An 18,779-nucleotide genomic window follows, 5' to 3' on the forward strand; every position below is an offset into this window, starting at 1 on the left:
CGTGAGACGAGCATTCGAACTGTTGAGCGGCAAAGAGCCCCACAAAGTAATTGACGCTGGCAAGCTATTTTAAGGCTGTGAGAGAAATAAGTGTTCTATCAAGTAAATTGGATCGTGTGTGTGATTATTGTGCGAATTTGTTCTTTTAGCCAGCGAAAAGATACAATGATTTATCTTTAACGCAGAAAATCAGTGTCTCCTAACATGACAACACCTATCCGGTAGGGTTAGAGTGACTCGAACGGTGACATAATCTAATACTATCGTGGAGTAATTTATTAACGATTTTTCTTCGAGCTTATTCACTCATCTTCAATTGTCACAACCCATAGATGGATCAACATGTTAGAGAAATACGTTTTGCTCTGAATGTGAATAAACATTTTTTCAAAAAGAAAAAAAAAACAGTTTTGCCTGTCTTCTTGTATGTAATGAAGACCAATTCGAGATGATTTTCAACGCTTTGATGTGTCAGGATGAGCAATCAGATACGGACTACAGTAATTCCTTTATTTCGCTTGTCATGAATACACTTTGTTAATCTATTTTGGATATAGTTTACCGGCATAATTATATTCTACAAGGTCTGACGGACGTGGATCCATGTTACATTTTAAATGCTCCCTCTCTATTGCATCTGAGAAAGGGAGACCGCTATTCGTCCTGGGCTCATTCAGAATACACAGAACTCTTCCGTTTTCAGTATACGGTGAAAAGTGTTATGAAAAAATACTGATCTACGATATTCATTAGTATTTAGTATAATCTACCAGCTCCGTGAGAATCTCTCATAATAACTTAATGAAAACCCTAAACATCTCTCGGGTTTGCGCAATTCGGAGCGTCAGTTGTACATTACAGATCATGAATTTTGAATTTATGCAGAAGTTTAATAGTGGTTTTAGGAATAAGCATAGCACGTTTACTAGTTATGCTAGATTTTTGTGAATTGACTTAACAGTATGTATCGTCTTTATATATTTTTTGCGAGGCCTAAATCAAATGTTGCGACCACTGAAACATATTCTTCAGTTCTTGTCCTTATTGAACTAAATAAGTCATAACTTCCATAGCCAGCACTCTTAGCTATGCTTTCCACTACTGGTGTCGATGCTGTTATTTAATATTGCCTCAAAGATCTATTAGGGTAGGAGAATCTGAATAGGAGGTGTAGGAGAACGGATTACTATTTTCGTTGCTTTTACAACTGCTCAGCTTTTTTAGTGAAGCATCGAAGTACGGCTAAGCCCAGATTCAAACCTGGGCTACTGCATCTTAATAAGATATAAGTGTCTGTTAGGTTAATGACCCAAAAATATGTTAGTGACGTGCTGTATTACTAACGTATTATTATTCATTAGTATTATGGCCAAACATTTAGTTGGGGTCAAGATTTCTTCGGGCCAATCGTTTGTTGATTGAATTTTATCTATGAAACTAATTCGTTGAAATATTCACGCTAAAATGTGCTATTTCGATCCTCACATAAACTACTGAAATAACTTCATCTGTATACCTTTAAGTATTCTCACTGACCCACCTGTTATTGCGCAGTCTCGAGAACGAGCAGCTGGGATCGGCCCATTTTGACGCTATCCGGGAGCAGGACGAAGCTCGGGCTCTCGAAGATGTGCGCCAAAAGGAACGCGAGCTCGAACAAGAGGCGGTTCACGCCTTTGACGATCTTCTTGAACACTCTCAAAGCAGTGATACCAGCTCCTACTACAAACCACCGACGTCCCAGTTTGAGGGTAGACTATTAGTGCTTGCAATCAGCTAAGAACTTCGTATTGGACACCGCAATAAATTCACGGATGCGTACAAATTCGGAGAGTTTTACAACTTTTTTTTTTTTTAAAAGATCTTTAAGAGGTAAAAATTAAAAGAAAAATAAAAAAAAAAGAGGTAAATCCGCTTAGGAACACTAGCGTTAGCACTTAGATATATGCCAGAGTAGTATGGTGTCTTGAACAGCATTATATAAACTGAACCGTCGTAGTACTGATTTTAATCCTATTTCAATTTTGTCAAGTCAACCTAAACTTCATGAACTCGCCATTTTTGTCTGTATATTCAGTAATCTAACGTTCTGTTATCTATGTTCGGTTTTTGCGCAGTTAATCACCGCGAAGAGCTTTATAATCAATGCCAAAAGGAGTTGGAAGATTCACGGAAAGAGAACATTCGTCTTGTTACTGAGCTCAGTATTCTTCGAAGGGAATTCGCACAGTTAGCCAAAGATAAGTCGACGCTCGAAGATGAATTGCAAAAAGTTCAGGTGTGTTTATATGTTCTCGGAATGTTTCTTTAAAGACTTAGACATTAACATCTTTATGTGTGTAACTTATTCCGCGGACTGTTATTAGTATTGCATAAGCAAAATACGCAACATAAATAATCATACTTGGATCTGTTTGTCCAAATAAAATTTTCACACGTATTTTTATTTCTCACTTAATTTATGAAATTGGTTATTAATCCAATAAGAAATTGCACTTGACTTCTAAAAATTGAAAAATTAAGTGAGCCTTCGATTTAGTATATATAACTCTGTAGAAATGTAATGGAGAAAATGTCATATTTAACTTAAGGATACGTCATTATATTCTTCGCCTTTTTTTGTCGTTTTAGACCCGCGTAAGTTTGCTCGAACAGGAAAACGGGGAGCTTTCTGACTCTCAAAATGTTCATCGTGTGAAGGATCAGTATGAAGCAGTCATAGGTGTGTGTTATAAGTTAGCCAAAATGGGGGTTATCTTTTATTTACAAAACGCTATTATGTTTCTGACACTCAGTACTTTTTACATTTGGATCCAAATATATATATATATATATATATAGGGCTAACATTCGACTCTTGTTTTGTGTCGGAATACACGTTTCCACCTAGACATAGCTATACACGAGTTTTGTCAAACTTTCTGAAGAACCTAACGAGCAGCCTTTTGATTTTATTCTTATCTATACACGCATGTGACTTACTATTGTGCTATATTTAAATCGTTTCATTTCTTGGTCCGGGCAGGATATCGCAAAAGTCACTGTCAATGGCTGTTGCATGTTGCTTGACTTCGACAGTAATGAAGTGAGACCTTGTATTTATACAGTGATGTAGTCGCCTTTCATGAATATGTATGTTACATAGCTCTTATATTACCTATTGGATACATTTCACAGAAAAGCTCAACGCAAGCCACAAACGAGAGAAAACTGATATTATACAGCAGCTTAACAAATACAAAGAAGAAGCACAGTTAGCACGGAATCACATATGCGTTTCGCAAGAGGTCTGTACCTTTCATCGTTACTCAACTAGGTAATTATTCATTGTTTGTAACGGGAAATATTATAGAAACAGGATGTACCTAGAGTTCTAATTAGGAAGCTTACTTCGAGGCACCTCTTTGCTTTCTCACTCTTAAAAAGATTACTACTTCCTTATTGCAGAACACTGCATGTTTAATCTTGTATTCTGTTAAATTTTCTATTTAGTCTGCCAACAGATCTGATATCTTATCCGATCATATACGTATGTATGTTCGAGGAGACTGACAGAATTGGTATTCAGATGTCTCAGGTTTGGCAATTCGCTCTATAGGTGCTTCCCGAAGATATTAAGAGGGGGCTCAGGGTACAATCCGGTCATGAACTCAAAGCTCATATAACTCCGTTTCTATCGTGTTTCTTCTACTCCATCATCTATTCAAATCAATAACTATGGTTTTCAAGTAAAATTTTAAAATAGTTCTTTGCGTATGACAAAATACGTGAATTTGCCTTAATTTTGGTGACATGATTGTGATGTGACAGATCCGCGAGGAAAAATGTAAGCTGGAGCAGGAGCTGCGAACACTTAGAACAACTGTCGATAGCCTCCATCAGAAGGAATTGGAGCTGCAGTTAAAAGTGACCGAACAATCAATCCTTCTTAGGGAAAAGGAGCATTCAGCGAGTCTCTGGGATAGTGGTAATGATGCCATTATGAAGATCTGCCAGCTTGCCAATATCTCTCCCGCTGTTGACATCGTTGGCAAATCTGAAGTAAGTACCCAATTTCATTCTCAGAATTACCTATTATATACATTTATCCAAAATGCGGACCCATATTTTATAGAAATGTCAACGAATGTTTGGTGGCTTTTTTGATGACTTTGGGTTTCGAACAGGACAAATATATACTACTGTTGGACGCATGTTGCGATCGATTCCGCGCGTTTAGGGATGGCTTATCACAAAAGACTCTCGAGCTGGAGCAGGCAAAACGAAAATGCGACGAGCTGCGAGTGTGTATCGGGGCACTCGAAAAAGAGAATCACGTACTAAAGGTAGCCGTTTAGGGTAATTCATTTATTTTCCTGTTACATAACGCTGCTTGATTTCTGCGCTTCTCGCTTCTCAATCTCATAAACTAATCGCTTACTTATTTATTGCTTAGGAAAAACTTGAGCACAATAATTCCGATACCGAGAGCCAAAGCGAGACCGCCAAGTTAGGTCATCTCAAGGCTGCCCAAGTGGCCCGGGTTGCTGCGGAGCAGCTCGAAAGTCATAATTTGCAGCTTAAACTTCAAGTACAGACACTTGAGGAGCAAAAATCGAAACTACAGTTGGAGCTAAAGAACCTTATTAATGTCGATGCAAAGCATAAGGCCGAAATTGCCGGTAGGTCTATACATTCTCATAGATTTTTACCCAGCTTTACGGTGGTAGTATTACTAACATTCTATCTGGTTTTAGATAGGCAATCTTGTTTTGCAGTAACTAAAATATCTAAAAACTGATAATCTTGTTAAAGACAACAGTTTTCGTAGTAAACTGTCATCCACACTCAACGTAAATATTAATTTCAGCAGTACTTGGCTTATGGCGAACCATCTGTTTTTTTTGTAGTACTATAAATAAAATGTAAACGAGCTATTTGTTTTCGCTTTTCTTTTAGAATTAATGAACGAAACCCGCCAACTGGCCATCGAGTGCCAGCGGGCTCGTGAAGATGCTACAGAGGCTCGGCGCTTAGAGGAGATGGCCAAGGATTTCATGGAAAATGAAAAAGAGTTCGCGAGAAAAGAAGCCAATGCGATGGCTACAGCCCGACTTGAGGAAGGTTAGTCTTTAATTATTTAAGTATACGATAGTATGATTTGAATGTTTCATTAGCTGTTCTATGCGTCTGCGAACCTGCAACAGGCTTCTGTGTGTATTTTTTTCATTTTTTGATCCATGTATCAATTTCATATATTTGGCTTGAATGGCTTAACCTCTGGGTGAAAATGGCCGAAGCTTGCTAATTTGAATACTGCCACGACAAGTGTGAGTAAATAACACATTTCTTTGTTGTAATCTTTGTCGAACAGAGGTGCGACGCATGGAATCACAGTTGGCTCGCGAAAAAGAGGCAGCCAGTGAAGCTATCGCGAGGCAACTGCGAGCGGAATGCGTTCGCCAGTTGCAGGAAAGACTCACAAAGATGGAGCTTCAGAAGGATGAGGAACTCCAGCGAGTTTTGGACACCGAAAGGAAAAGTGCTCAGAGCAAGGCTGATGAGCTCCATGAGAAGTCAGTTGTAATGCTTAGCCACACGTTTTAAGAACAATTATGATTATTCAGAGAAAATAATAATAAACGGCTGACACCTTACAGCATATGACATGATGCCGCCAAGGTTCAGTTTCAAACATGATCACCTTTTATGTGTATCCAAATCTAGTGGAAAAACGTTTTACACCATAAAGAAAAGATGTTGTTACTTTTTTTTTAGTTTTAGTTAAGCGCGTTTCTATTATATTGAAGATAAATTTGGATTGGTACCAGTTAGTCGTGTATACATATTAGAACGTTATACGCAGTTTAATCTTGATTTTAAGCCTTCTAAGATTCGAAATCAACGTAAAACCACTTCAAAATGACTCAGAAGCTGACAATCAATGAACATTAAGTTTGGGTATCCAGAGCGTTCCGTCTGATCGCGATGAAGTTCTTGTTCTGATATATGTTATGACTTCCTATTTTGTGTAAGGGTGGTTATTCTCACCGAGGAGATAGACGAACTTCGCAAAGAACACCTTGAAGCTTGCCAGCAAAAAAAAGAAACTACCGAACGGCTGAAAAAATTTGAGACTGATCTTGACGAGGCTCGCTATGAACTCACGCACAAGGACGATCAAATAGCGAGGTAAACATGGTAGCTGTAATGCTATTGTCGTCTTGTATGAAGAATAATGCACAAAAAACTAGCCAGCACTGTGCAATCGCTAGCTAGTTTAAGATAAATTGACGCCACAAATAATCTCGTCTTGTAATATCTAGCTTGACAAAACAGAGCATTTATCCACTTGGTTAATAAAAAGGTAACATATGAGGAATTTTTGTTTGTTGGTATTTGATCATTGTTGGCCTGACTTGCATGCGTTTCAGGTTATGTCTAATTTAAACCGTCGATTTTATGAGAAACTAATAATAATAAAAAAAAAATTATATATATATTATTTTATTATACATGGCACATGTCGTCTGCTGCGTTTTGTTCTTGTGTGCACCTGCAGGTTGAAGTCACAAGTCGAAGATATGAGGCTCGAAGATGAAGCTCGCGTCGGCGAGGTGGCTGAAATGCAAAAAAAAATGACAAATCTACAGGCTGCTGTGAAAAAAGCGAAGCTGCTTTTAGTCAAAACCGAAACTGAAAAACAAACGACAATGGAATCGCATCAGAAAATAGAAAGCGTATGTGCTGAATCCAATCTGATTAACATCTTGATGTGTTACCAAAGATGTCTATCTGACAAATGTGGTTCAATTTTAAGTCGTCCAAAGTTGCCGTTGTATTGCAGTCTCTAGTTTCTAACGTGTATAGGTGTAGCCGTACGCTGGTTTTAATTAGGCTTTAAACAATGATCATAGTGCATCTTTAATGTCCAGTGTCTCCATGGGAAGTGTAATACTGAATAGGAGACTTCAATAAGAACAGTGTCGCATAGCTTTGGAAATAGCAATGCGATATTTTTTTAACAACTTGGAAAAGGAGATTGTAGACAAAAAAGGAAATTCAAAAAAGAACAAAAACATTGAAATTCGAAGTTTCGTCTTACAACGGAGGCTTACTGAAGTTGATCTTTCACCAAAAAACATAGGTTGCTTCGAGGATGCACGATATGTGGCAATACTACGCGATCAAACGAAATGTTTCGCATAAAAGTGAGTAATTTAGACGAATCATAAAGTGTGTATCTAGTGTCATTAGATTTGTTAACTTTTCAGGAAAACCGAAATTTACAAGCGAAATTAGACGCATCATCTCTTACTCTTAGCGCAATGCAAAAACGGTGTGAGAAGTTGGAAGCGGCCTTACATGTGCTAGGTCCTCGGGATCAGGAATTGCCGGGCGGATCTGGTGATACGGTCATGCAAGATACCTGTGCGAAGCTTTCTACGGAACTTAACGATTGCCGAAAAAGACTGCTCGACGCTGAAAAGGAGAATACTAAGTTGCATGGACAGCTCAGACACAGACGGAGTACCATAGAGAAAGTCCGTGATCAGCTTGTATCAATAAAGGTTCGTTTTTTTAGCTTTTTTATAAAAGAGTTATGAAACTTGCCAAGTCAACTGCTGATCAACCTTTATTAAAGCTTTTACCGTTTGAACTGCAACAGGGCACCCTTGCAATTCAAACGGTATGGGTGGTACATAATACAATCCAATATAAATTTTTGCTAAATAAATTGGAATACCATATTTTTATTTTTGCACTATTTTGCGTCAAAAATAGGTAACTTATTATTATTAGCAATTTTCGCAGTCATTATTCAGCAATTCTTGCAGCTTATTTAAATTTTTATACTTTCTAGTTCTACCTGTGTGTAATCATCTTCTTCGGGATTCAAAGCTACCATCTTAAATAATTTTCTTATCTCCCGTACAGGAACAAGGTCATAGATACGTCGCTGAACGTCGTTATTTCGTACAGATAATTGACAAACTCGAAGATGAAGTGGCTGCTTGGAAGCGACGAGAGACAGATGTTCGGGTTGCGCTAGAGGGTGTGACCGATAAGGTCATCGAAACGCTGGTGGCAAGACACGAGTTCATACCTTGCAAGGTCAATGTATTTGGCATTGCTACCTCTTAATCTACGCATTATTACATTTTATAATGGTCTCCGCTCGGATTTTACAGGAGGTGTTACCTTTATGTACTTCATACATTCATTTGTAATTCGTTTGTAAAGCGGATGGTGTAGTTAAGTCTACGTTTATATTATTATGACAAGGCGAGCCCGTACTCCGAACCATCAATCACGTGGGTAGTTTTGCCTTTACATTGAGGTAGTATGCGGGTAATAGCTCTGTCGGTGCTCAAGGAAATCTATGTGATTGTGATTCCAGGCATGGATAGAACCCACCCCGTTCGCACATAAGCTACATGTCGGGTAGCTTATATGCGATGGAATCAGAGCGCAAATTATATACCTGTCAGTAAAGACAGCAATAACTATTTTATATTCATTGTAGTTTTCAGAGGCAAGAGGACCGATATATATGTATATATTTAGAATGTAACAAAACGAAAAGTACCTACAATATATGCCAAACTATTCACTATTTTTGCCAGTCTTTGAATAATTGTATTTAGGTGAAGTCACCTGGTAAGTATGCGTTAGAGGATATTAATTATGACAAGAAAAATACATAATAAAATCTGCGGAAGTAGGTTTAAGCAAAACAAAGGAGTAGTATGTTACTTTTTTTTTTAAATATCGTAGTTAGTAGCAAAGACAACCTTTAATATATTAGAAAACACCCAATGCGGAACTAATAACAATCTAATAGCAAAGTAAGTAGCAGTGAACATGAGAAGGGTAAAGCTATATATACGAACACTATTCATTAGTGTTTACACCACTTTTATATATGCACTTTTATATTATATATATATTACTCCACTTTATGCTTTACTCTCCTCATGTTCACTGTTACTTATTTTATTACTAGATTTTTATTTAGTTCTGCATTGGGTGTTTTCCCTATATATATATAATATAGAACATCTTCTTCCATGTGTCCTACAGTAATACACATGTCCTACGTAAGTTACACACAGAGGCATATATGCAAACGTACGCCGGGTAAACTCTTAAACAACTTGGAAAATTGTATTCAGTAACAAAAAGTGATCGTCACGACTTATATTTTATTAAAGCAATCTTTCAGAGAGGTGACATATGTTTGTTTTCTTTGCTATTGATGTGATGCAATAACCATAATGCGGTTTCTGTCATCAATCAAATTTACTCAGCCGGGCCTGTTATCAAACTACATGGTAGTGCATTTTTGAACAGCTGTTGATTTACCGTAAAACGAATATTTCGAGTTTTGTTCGCCCAGTACTTTTTATTATTATTATTATTCTTTATTTGTATGCACGTCTGGTCTTAAAATTAAAGTACCTCATGTGTCTCTAGCTTTAGTAGGCGAATACTGTCGCATTGCACTCTCATTTTTGTGCTACTGGGCCCCATGATACTGTGGTACCTGTATACGCAGCACTGTGTATTATTACCGTTAAATTATACTGTCACATGTCATAATTATAATTATTTTTAGACATCGAGGATCACAATACATCTGAATGATTTAGGCTCATTGTTATTGCATATAGTAAGATACGGATCATTTGAATCGACAGATACGTGTTCGACCAGAGGCTTCTATATGAGCCTCTCAGCGAAATTATATCGAATGCACTACTTCATACATTGCAGTTGCAGTAACTATTAATAGTATGAACATTGATACTTTTATGATTTCTATGGTAACTACTGGATTAGGATAAATTGCCAGGATGTTCATTTTTAAAAGGACTCTGGGTGATGAGTCCTTCGCCGTACTCTCCGGTTTGTTCCGCAGACAGTGTTTCTCAACTATATATTAAAGCAAACATTAGATTTGCGAGTTTTTCGTACGAAAATAACGAGTCAACTCACGATTAACAGTATTCAGTTAGCACGAAGTTTAATTATAGATGATACCTATGTCCTTCTGCTTGATAATGACGAAGATTCAGAACATTTTTCGATGGAATATCCAACTCGCGAATATAACTGTGCATAAGCTGATGTTAACCTCTCATCATTACAAATATTAATTCTATCGGTGAATCTGGCATGTTCATAAATTACTAGGATTTGATTTAAACGATCATCTTCTATAGGTTGATTAGTAGTGGCTCCTAAAGTCGTACTAGATTATTTGGATGATCTACTTATCCTGTATAGTATTCAAGCGCATTTTGATGCCATACCTTCGGTGCCTATGTGGATTTAGCACGATGCTGTAAACAATACATTTGCCACTGTCGTTGTAATCATCTGGAGGCAATGTTATGCACCTTAAGTTAATAAAGTTTAAACACTAGTTTTATTTACAAGATATTATCCATTTACAGATAAACTAAGATGGTTCATCAATTATGAGATTATATGATTAGTGTATTTAGCAAGCATAAATCTGTCTTAGCGCGTTTTCTGACGCATTTTGCCAGGACCAGCGTTATGCACCGCACTCCGTTTTTACGAGATATTGGCGTAAATAGCTTTGAAGAATGGCAATTGACTCGGTAGGCTTACTTCGTTCTTATATAAGAATTCGACCTAACGTGTATTCTGTATCTACGAAGGTCTGATAAGGATCCTGTCGTTAATTAAGTTAATACCTTTCGGTACAGAAGACACTGGGGTATTTAGCGAATCCAGCCTAACTGCTGGCCACCTAAATGTTAGGGGCCCACAGAGAAAATCAAGGAAAGTGCAAACAAAAGCTACACAGCCGAGTTGTTGCCGGATTCTCCTGAGTAAATAACCCTAAAGCAGGTTTGGCGCTTGACAGCGAAGCAACTCTAATTAGGGCGGGGAACTGGGCGTCTGATCTCTTTGGCTAAAATCTACCATAGATCTGCATTGTCAAACAACACACAGGGCACTATATAGGATAAATGTGCAGTGCTGTTTTCACTGGTAACGTCGTATACCATGACTCGGACGTGATAATTTCAATGGATCGAAATTGTTTTTATCTATCGGTAAGGTAAAAGCTTGCAGGCATTTTAAACATCGCAGGCTGGATTCTGTGGAAAGAGATAATTAGGAGAATATCGAACAGGTTTCTAGCTTTAGCTAAGCATATTTTTTGTTGAAAGTCAAGCATAACCTAGTGTAAATAAGAATTCAGAATTCGAAAGCTGTATATAGCTAGTTAAACAGATGAGTCCCTTAAGAAGAGGCCTATTTCTTTTAAGTTGAAATTAATGCTTTTACAGTCCTAAGCACTTTTAATTTATTAGAGCAAACAAAGCATTTTCCACCCTTATACCATCTAACCCGCAATTTTTACATATCTTCGATGTGCTTGTATTTACAGCAGCGCCATAGGAATCCTAATTATTAAATGGAAAACAAAGCAAATATTTCATAGTCATTGATATTTAAATAATGTAGCAAATTTGCTTTGTATCCAAAATTGAGAAAATTTCTGGTTACTGGATATTGTTTACTACTCTGACAGAAATACGACGTAATTTGAAAAATTCTAAAATATATATTGAAAAAAAAAAAATATATATATATATATATATATATATATATGGACAAATCATTCATATCATAAGCTTACAAAGACGGTGCATGTCCTACGCTAAAACTCCCTCAATGTATTTAATTACGTAATGACAGTGTAGAAAAAACAATGACCGCTTTAAAATGCTTTCGCAAAGTATCTACATTTTATTCAAAACTAGCTAAAATCACAGCAAGCACATGTTATTAGCACTGCTATGTTTAAATACACTCCTGTATCCCTATTTAAAAAAAAAATTAATATACAAGAACAAGATCTTCTATTTGTTTCTCTTCGACTTTTCACTTTCGTCTATACAGTACTGAAGAAAATCTCTCAGACTTTCAAATTCCGTCCTTCCACCTGTTTCCGTTTTCGGTATTCGAGGCAACATTTCTCCTACTTTCTGGCGGAATTCCTTGAGCTAAAATCGTCAAACATACGACAGGTCAATAATTAAATTCAAACATCTTTCAAACAAGAGTCAGAGAAAAAAGGTCTCACTTAAATATTATAGAGGGCGTGTAGAACATATGATGATTTTCCATGTTAGATGAAGCACGCTTCGGCTTCTATGATAAATGAAACTAACGTCTTTTACATTGAGTGCCTTCCAGACAACTCCGCAGAAGAGACCGAACCCTCCGACAGCGTATAGCGTCCCTCTTCCCAGCGCACGCAATGCTAGGTCAGTTCCACTCTCAGGCATCTCCTTAGAACCTACCATACCCTGAAACGAGGCCATGCATCCAAAAAATATTCGAATGTAGTTTCAGCTTATAAGAATGACCTATTCCTTTTATACAGGCTACTACACCCGAGAAAAACATGCCATACTTAAAGTATGAGAATATAATAATGAAATATGTATATATATATTTCAAGAGCGGGAGAAAGTGTTCATACCTGCAACATGTGTCTTCTAAAGGCACCTAAAACTACTTAAATATACTCATTTTAATTTGTATGTAAATGCATCTAAGTCTAAAAGGCTTTCGTTTTCTATACTTTACCTGCGCAAAATATTTAGGTGAGTGTTTCTTGGCCATAGCAATTGTAGCCCCAAAGCCGAGGAGTAATGAGAAACCCGCTACTGCTCCCATAAAAACAATTTCTGTGAAAAACAGAATTCCGCAAATACAAAATATTCATTAGTATAAGCAAGTAATTTATTACATATTTTTACAACGAACGATAAATGTGTTGGCGAGAATACTACTGTTTCAGATCATTGGATACATATAATAAAATGAGAAACAACAATCTAATATTGTCAAGAAACCTTTGTTTTAAAATGGTGCCAAAAACCCACATCATTACTATTTTCCTCTCCTTTAGACTCCTGCTTATGTCTGAAGAATCCAGATGACTAAGAAGGCTTCAAGAATTCCGCTTTCTAACTCGAAAAAGCTTTAGTGTACAAGCAGACTAAATCGTTGCTAAATGTAATGACCTGTAGTTCGTTTCAGGTCATTCATTTCAAAGTGAATTTTGTTTATACAAAGCTATAATTCGCATGTCTTTCCGTATTTCCGTGCGCCAGGTTTGTCCCCTGCAGTCCTCTAGAAATGCTGGAAGGATCCCAAAGCTAATTCTGTGTTCCGTACGTAATTCATAGCCAAACCGAACATGTTAATAACTATCAGCTTTATCTGTGATGTGAAGGCGCTCGCTAACATCATTTTTATTTTTCGAAACAATTAATACACTGCGCTCGTGTGCCCAGTTTCTGTTGACAAGAATAATCAGTTCTTCAAGGGTTTGTCATCTCTCATTATCTGCATATATTTAGTGATCCCGCGTATAGTCATAAAAGGGTAGCACGACAATATATTGTACAAAACAAGCCATGTCAGAAAATGCCAAACTAGTATTACCACGTTCGTGGTCTCCAGTCCACGATCAGCTCAAGTAAAATAACTGTCCATGTCGAACATTGTCAGATCACAGCACAATTAACAGAGATTAGAAATATCTTGTATGCGCTAAACAGAAGGAAAACAGCGTTTAGCGACTTCTAACCGATAGCTAACTAATAACCGATTTCCTAGCAATGGTGTCAACTAAAACAAGAATGAAAAAAATTGAAGGTTACATATTACGTAGGTCATTAAGCAACATGAGATACGTTATCATACGCTATCAAAATAGTAACATTTAAGCGGACCACTCTTGTAATAAATTATGTGGTTTCGGTTTCAAAACTGTACCTGGGATCTTGGTGCGGGTCTTCGCTCCCACTCCAATCTCGGAGATCTCTTGCTCGGCCATGGTTCTGCCTTAAAGATCGTTTTTTTTTTGTTCTACATAAACATGCACGTAATCACACTAAACACATTGTATTCCATTTCGCGGAATATGCAACGCATTCCACTTTAGTGACCATCTAATCGCTTACATGTTCATGTTCGCGGATTTCAGAAGAATAAATCGAACTCGCGAGTCAACCATCCACCAAATGTATAAGAACAATGGAAACCCTAGCGACTTGTACTGGGAAAGGATCAAGCGCTGAAGATGACGCGGGAAATTCAAAAGTGGTAGGCAAAAAAGAATCAACATCATTTCTGTGAACAGATACAGTGACAACGTATTTATCAACCACTAACCTAATAGGTTTTTGGTCCTTGACCGATCCTCGGCCTGGATTGCTTCACAGCTTCTAAAATCTTTTGAAAACTGTAAGGCGGGCGCTCGGTCCATAGCCATGCAAAGCATAGGGCTAAATGATATAGTTTAATAAAATTGAGCGTAGATACATTTCATGTCGAAATAATGATCGCATTCGAAAACTGTCATTTCCAATAATATTTACTAAATGATAGAACAACTTTATTTACACAAATTGAGTAGCATTTATATGTGATTCACAGAACTTCAGGCAGCAACAGACTGATGTCGGCTTAAATCAATTAACTTTTTGCAAGCAGATAATCAGGACACTAGCACCATGCTGCCACGTTATCGGCAATGCACAACAGCTTAGAAAGAACGTTTCGGCTGTTACATTCAGTGAAGCAATGCCTATCATCATTGCGCGTCCGTAAATTCATTAGATAAGCACGCTGCCTACCGCACCATTACACGGACAGGACCTATTTGCCTCCTCTTTGTGTTTCGTGTTCAGTGGATACAAGAGTCTAGTCAGATTCTACAGGCTTTCTATAGACAAGACTTTAATAGAGCTTATATTACGAAATTACAATAAATGAGACGTTATTACTGTTGGGTAGAAAAAAGGCACGCGTTTGTACAATCTAATTATTGGATTATGGGTAAGTATCACATGAATATATTTGATATAAATTCAAAAAGACGGAGAATAAAAGTTTCTAAGAAGTTTAACAATTAGAATGTTCTCGGAAGAAGAACGACAGCTATTGAAGAGTACCACAAAAATGACTGCATAAGTCGTTTTGTAGAACAATATTTAGTTGAAATAAACTTCTTAAATAAAAAATACCTTGAACTTGAGTTAACCTTATATCTCTAAAAATATTTATCTCAGATGTGTGCAGTAATATTTATTATGGCCAAAACAGGCTCATATTATCTGTACACTCAAAAGCAATTTTCACTATTGAAGATTTATGAAAATGCGTCGTACTATCATATATTTACATGCACAAAATTAATTTCATATAACTTCTCACAATAAAAAATTCCTACATTCGCACCCACTGTGTAGCATTTACTTGTCTTAAGCAAAACCTAAGTGATCTCTCATTTCGTTCAACGATAAGCCTGTCTCCGCCGGGATTTTAATAAAGGCCGTAGAATGTACACATATGCATCAAAATAAAATGTTAACAGGGTTGAACCCAGTCGAACCTCGTTTAATGACAATCTGCTTTAAAATTTTTTACGTTTGGGTGTCTCTACAGGACAGTGTTGACTTTATTAAACTTGCGTTAGAATTCATTTATTTATATACACATAGGGCTATAATCCGTTTATAATGGCAATAGAGGGCTCCCAGAACCGTTACTCTGTCTGTCTCTGGCAATCGCATTAAGTTTTGTTTGTTGCGGACTCGGAAGCGCTTGTGCTCAGGCTACGTTAGGTTTATCGTTCAACTATCAGAGCATAGCTGGGTCTTGGCTTGCTTGAGCCTGTCAGCAACCTCTTGGCGTTTTTTAACGAGTGCAATCTCCTCCCGAAGCTTACGATTGCTTTCGGCCTTCTGAAAAGCCGCATACGCATACAGAAATCGATTTAGACATATATACATGTATTGTATAAAAGATAACTTTTTGCAGCAATAGTCGATAAACACGGATTATGATATTAGAACGTTCTCTAGTTCTATATTATATTAGAAATAATACTAACCATGGCAATCAGACGTCTGGTTTCTATCCGCTTCAGTCTGGAATCTTCTTCGATCTGTCGGAGAAACTCATCTTCGGGAAGGACCACGTGGGATGGAGTAGCCATAAGCTTGTAAAGCTTCGCCTGCAAAGGAACCAATGAAGAAAATCTAATCGGTTAGTTTCTAAGCAAGACAAATGGGAAATGTGACTTATTTTTGATACTTAGATTAGCAATGTTCTCGTAGGTAAAACGCTTTCAATTAGAAACTAAAGATTGACGCGCTAACCTGAGAGATATTTTAGAATTTACTTCTCAGAAATAATATTATAGCCAGTGGGCTAAGCAAAACTAAACCTCTGGAGAGAGATGTTCAGCGGTTCAGCAAATCTTTAAAAAATCCTCTTCTTTCAACAGTCAAGAATATATTTATGAAAAAGTTTACCTACCACGAGATGTCCTTCTTCATCAAATTGTTCTTGATAGCATTACCAGTGCGCTCCTATCATCCGAAATTTTACAATCTTTCTGACTTTGAAATCATTAAGTTAGATTGAAATGCCTCAAACGAGGCTCCGAGGTTGCCAGCATAGTGATGCCGTAAATTGTTTCTTCGTTCAGCGCACGGCCCGCTATATTCAAAAGCATGGTCATCAGAGTTTTGCCATACAGCCCTCTTATTATTCAAAAAGACATTTACTCTGCATTGTATCTTCCATATACAAACCTCGATGCGATCGATACAAGCGTCGAAGTGGGCGATGTCCTCAATGCTGGCACGTTCTACATCGCCTGGCTTAACTTCTTTTTTATAGCAATTCTGAAATAATGCCAAACGAATAGAGCAGACGTTTACTATGGGATACACTTGCTAAACAAAAGTTATGTATAAACATTTATCAGAATAATTTGGTTGTCTTATATTTTTAAAACAGGAGGCAAAAATTAGCCGTCCTCAATCTGCAAGCAACCCACTCACCAAGGCTTCAACGTCGCTGACGAAATGTCGCAACTTCTCGGATAAGTTGTCCTCAAGAATATCCTGAACTGCAACGAGATTGGAGAAATATGTTTCGTCAATCACCAAATGGATGTCTTGACTTCCGTTTAGTATTTTGTGGAAATCCACGGAATTGGTTCCGACGATTATCCAAAAAATCGCCGAAGATAGAATTAAGCAGCCCAGCTATGGTATCCTTAAAGTATATTTTTCTAATCGAAAAATAGTTTTGAAGCTTTGATATGCATACGTGACCTATTATACATACATATATATTTATGTATACATATATGTATGAAATAACAATTAAAAGCTACTGATAAAATGGGAGATAGCCGTAGATTATATTTCTAGCTTTGAGTTTCTATTATTTTCATTCCATATTGCATTCCATTTTGCATGACTATCAAAATATCATCCCCAAGTCAGTACATGTACAACGGACGTCGGTCTATGACACTGAGGAAATAATTTGACCAGACGACAAACTGTAAAGATATACCCACCATTTAACCTGCTGTTGTATATACAACCACAATGATGTATGAACATGTTTTCGTTTTGAGTTCAAAAATTAATTCAGGCTTTTTTTTTTTTTAAATCATTGCTGGTCTGTTGTTGAGCTAGATTAATCTGCACAACGCGTGCAACACAAACAAAAATAGTTTTTAATATTCATCTTTATATAACGCTTAAGTCATAATTTTACTGGTCAAGAACCGACAACGAATCAAGCGTTTACAAGGAGCTAAATTTTATTGGATCCGATTGAAGGCACTGTGATAAACAGGTCATAAATGATTGAAAATAAAAAATTTTAAATTATGAAAAACATTAATGTATACTGCTACGCATATTGAGACCTAACTAAATACGTGACTCGGATCCATGCATGCGTAGTGTTGCTTTTCGCAAACAGAACCTACTTTTGGCCGAAATCATGTTTGGCGTTTTCTTGAATGTTTTGAATAAGTAGAGCATATCAGCGCTGGATGTGCTATCTGCCATTATGTCAATCACTGAAGGACGAGATGCAGAAAACTGTTCGTAAAACTTAGCCGTACATCATATTTTCTTAAGATATCTAGGTAAGGCACTGTGCGCTTATTGTTAATGTCAGCGTATTATTTGTTTCCTCCAACAGAATGAGTTGTCTTTCCGTTACATTCCGCCATTGACATTTCAAGTATCTCGCCCTTGTGGAGAGGGATGTATCTACCTGAGTAGCGACCGGCTCAAGTGGCGCGTCCACTTTACGAATCGCAGACATACGACGGTGCCTAGGTTATTATTTGCAAAATTCACACAAAATGAGCAAAGGTATGTAAGGAATAAGCTCTTGTAAAATACATAAGCTTAGAGGAACTCTACGCATTGATTTGGTTTATCAATCCGTTAGATATTGCATACTTTTTTTTATGAAAGGTTTATTTTCTAAGTGTTAACGAATGACCTATTTCTGAAATACATACAAAAAAGGGTGCGGGCCACACCATCTTGTAATAATAATATCTAAATAAGTAAATAAGGACCTAGCAAACTTTACACACGAAAGAACGCAATATTGTTTCAAATCTACTCACCACCATTACCATTCTTTTAAATACTCTGTCACGGGTACTGTCGCAGCTTCGTTCTAGCAGACGGAAATACGCCTGCGCCACACTGAATGAGACTCATTTCACTGTATTACAAAGACATTCAACACACACACCTCTATGTCTCCAGACTTCAGTCTCAGACATGACCTGGCTTTCTTTGACGGTTCCCGGTAGCAACAGCGCGGGCTAAACATTACCATTATGGCCCTGTGTTTTGATCGTTCTGGGAAAAATGGCGGTAGGTGAAAGATTCTGGCCAAGA

General features: G+C 37.2%; 3 protein-coding genes across 5 annotated transcripts; 1 reads left to right on the plus strand and 2 right to left on the minus strand.

The window, feature by feature from the left end:
• Positions 1-57: 57 nt before the first annotated feature.
• LOC111262255 (uncharacterized) lies at positions 58-9,213 on the plus strand. Its single transcript, XM_022836368.2, has 14 exons — positions 58-221; positions 1,555-1,751; positions 2,118-2,278; positions 2,632-2,722; positions 3,178-3,287; positions 3,811-4,041; positions 4,167-4,325; positions 4,436-4,661; positions 4,939-5,103; positions 5,354-5,555; positions 6,016-6,171; positions 6,542-6,719; positions 7,254-7,550; positions 7,918-9,213. Exons 1-14 carry the CDS (start codon positions 205-207, stop codon positions 8,122-8,124), a joined length of 2,397 nt encoding a protein of 798 aa, XP_022692103.1. The 5' UTR covers positions 58-204; the 3' UTR covers positions 8,125-9,213.
• A 2,529-nt stretch (positions 9,214-11,742) lies between these two features.
• On the minus strand, positions 11,743-14,092 carry LOC111262244 (transmembrane protein 242). Of its 3 annotated transcripts, none has more exons than XM_022836347.2 (4): positions 13,816-14,092; positions 12,619-12,719; positions 12,207-12,335; positions 11,743-12,029 (listed from the first exon to the last, which is right to left on the minus strand). In XM_022836347.2, exons 1-4 carry the CDS (start codon positions 13,874-13,876, stop codon positions 11,886-11,888), a joined length of 435 nt encoding a protein of 144 aa, XP_022692082.1. In that variant the 5' UTR covers positions 13,877-14,092; the 3' UTR covers positions 11,743-11,885. The 3 variants fall into 3 exon arrangements, with proteins under 3 accessions (XP_022692082.1, XP_022692081.1, XP_022692083.1); XM_022836346.2 differs by having other exon boundaries at positions 12,198-12,335; positions 13,816-14,086; XM_022836348.2 differs by having other exon boundaries at positions 12,198-12,335; positions 14,004-14,071.
• A 1,364-nt stretch (positions 14,093-15,456) lies between these two features.
• Positions 15,457-18,098, minus strand: LOC111262243 (uncharacterized). Its single transcript, XM_022836345.2, has 5 exons — positions 17,843-18,098; positions 16,896-16,963; positions 16,644-16,736; positions 15,938-16,060; positions 15,457-15,788 (listed from the first exon to the last, which is right to left on the minus strand). Exons 1-5 carry the CDS (start codon positions 17,922-17,924, stop codon positions 15,678-15,680), a joined length of 477 nt encoding a protein of 158 aa, XP_022692080.1. The 5' UTR covers positions 17,925-18,098; the 3' UTR covers positions 15,457-15,677.
• Between the last annotated feature and the right edge of the window lie 681 nt (positions 18,099-18,779).

Source organism: Varroa jacobsoni, unplaced genomic scaffold, assembly GCF_002532875.2.
Source record: "Varroa jacobsoni isolate VJ856 unplaced genomic scaffold, vjacob_1.0 scaffold_641, whole genome shotgun sequence".
NCBI classification, from domain to species: Eukaryota; Metazoa; Arthropoda; class Arachnida; order Mesostigmata; family Varroidae; genus Varroa; species Varroa jacobsoni.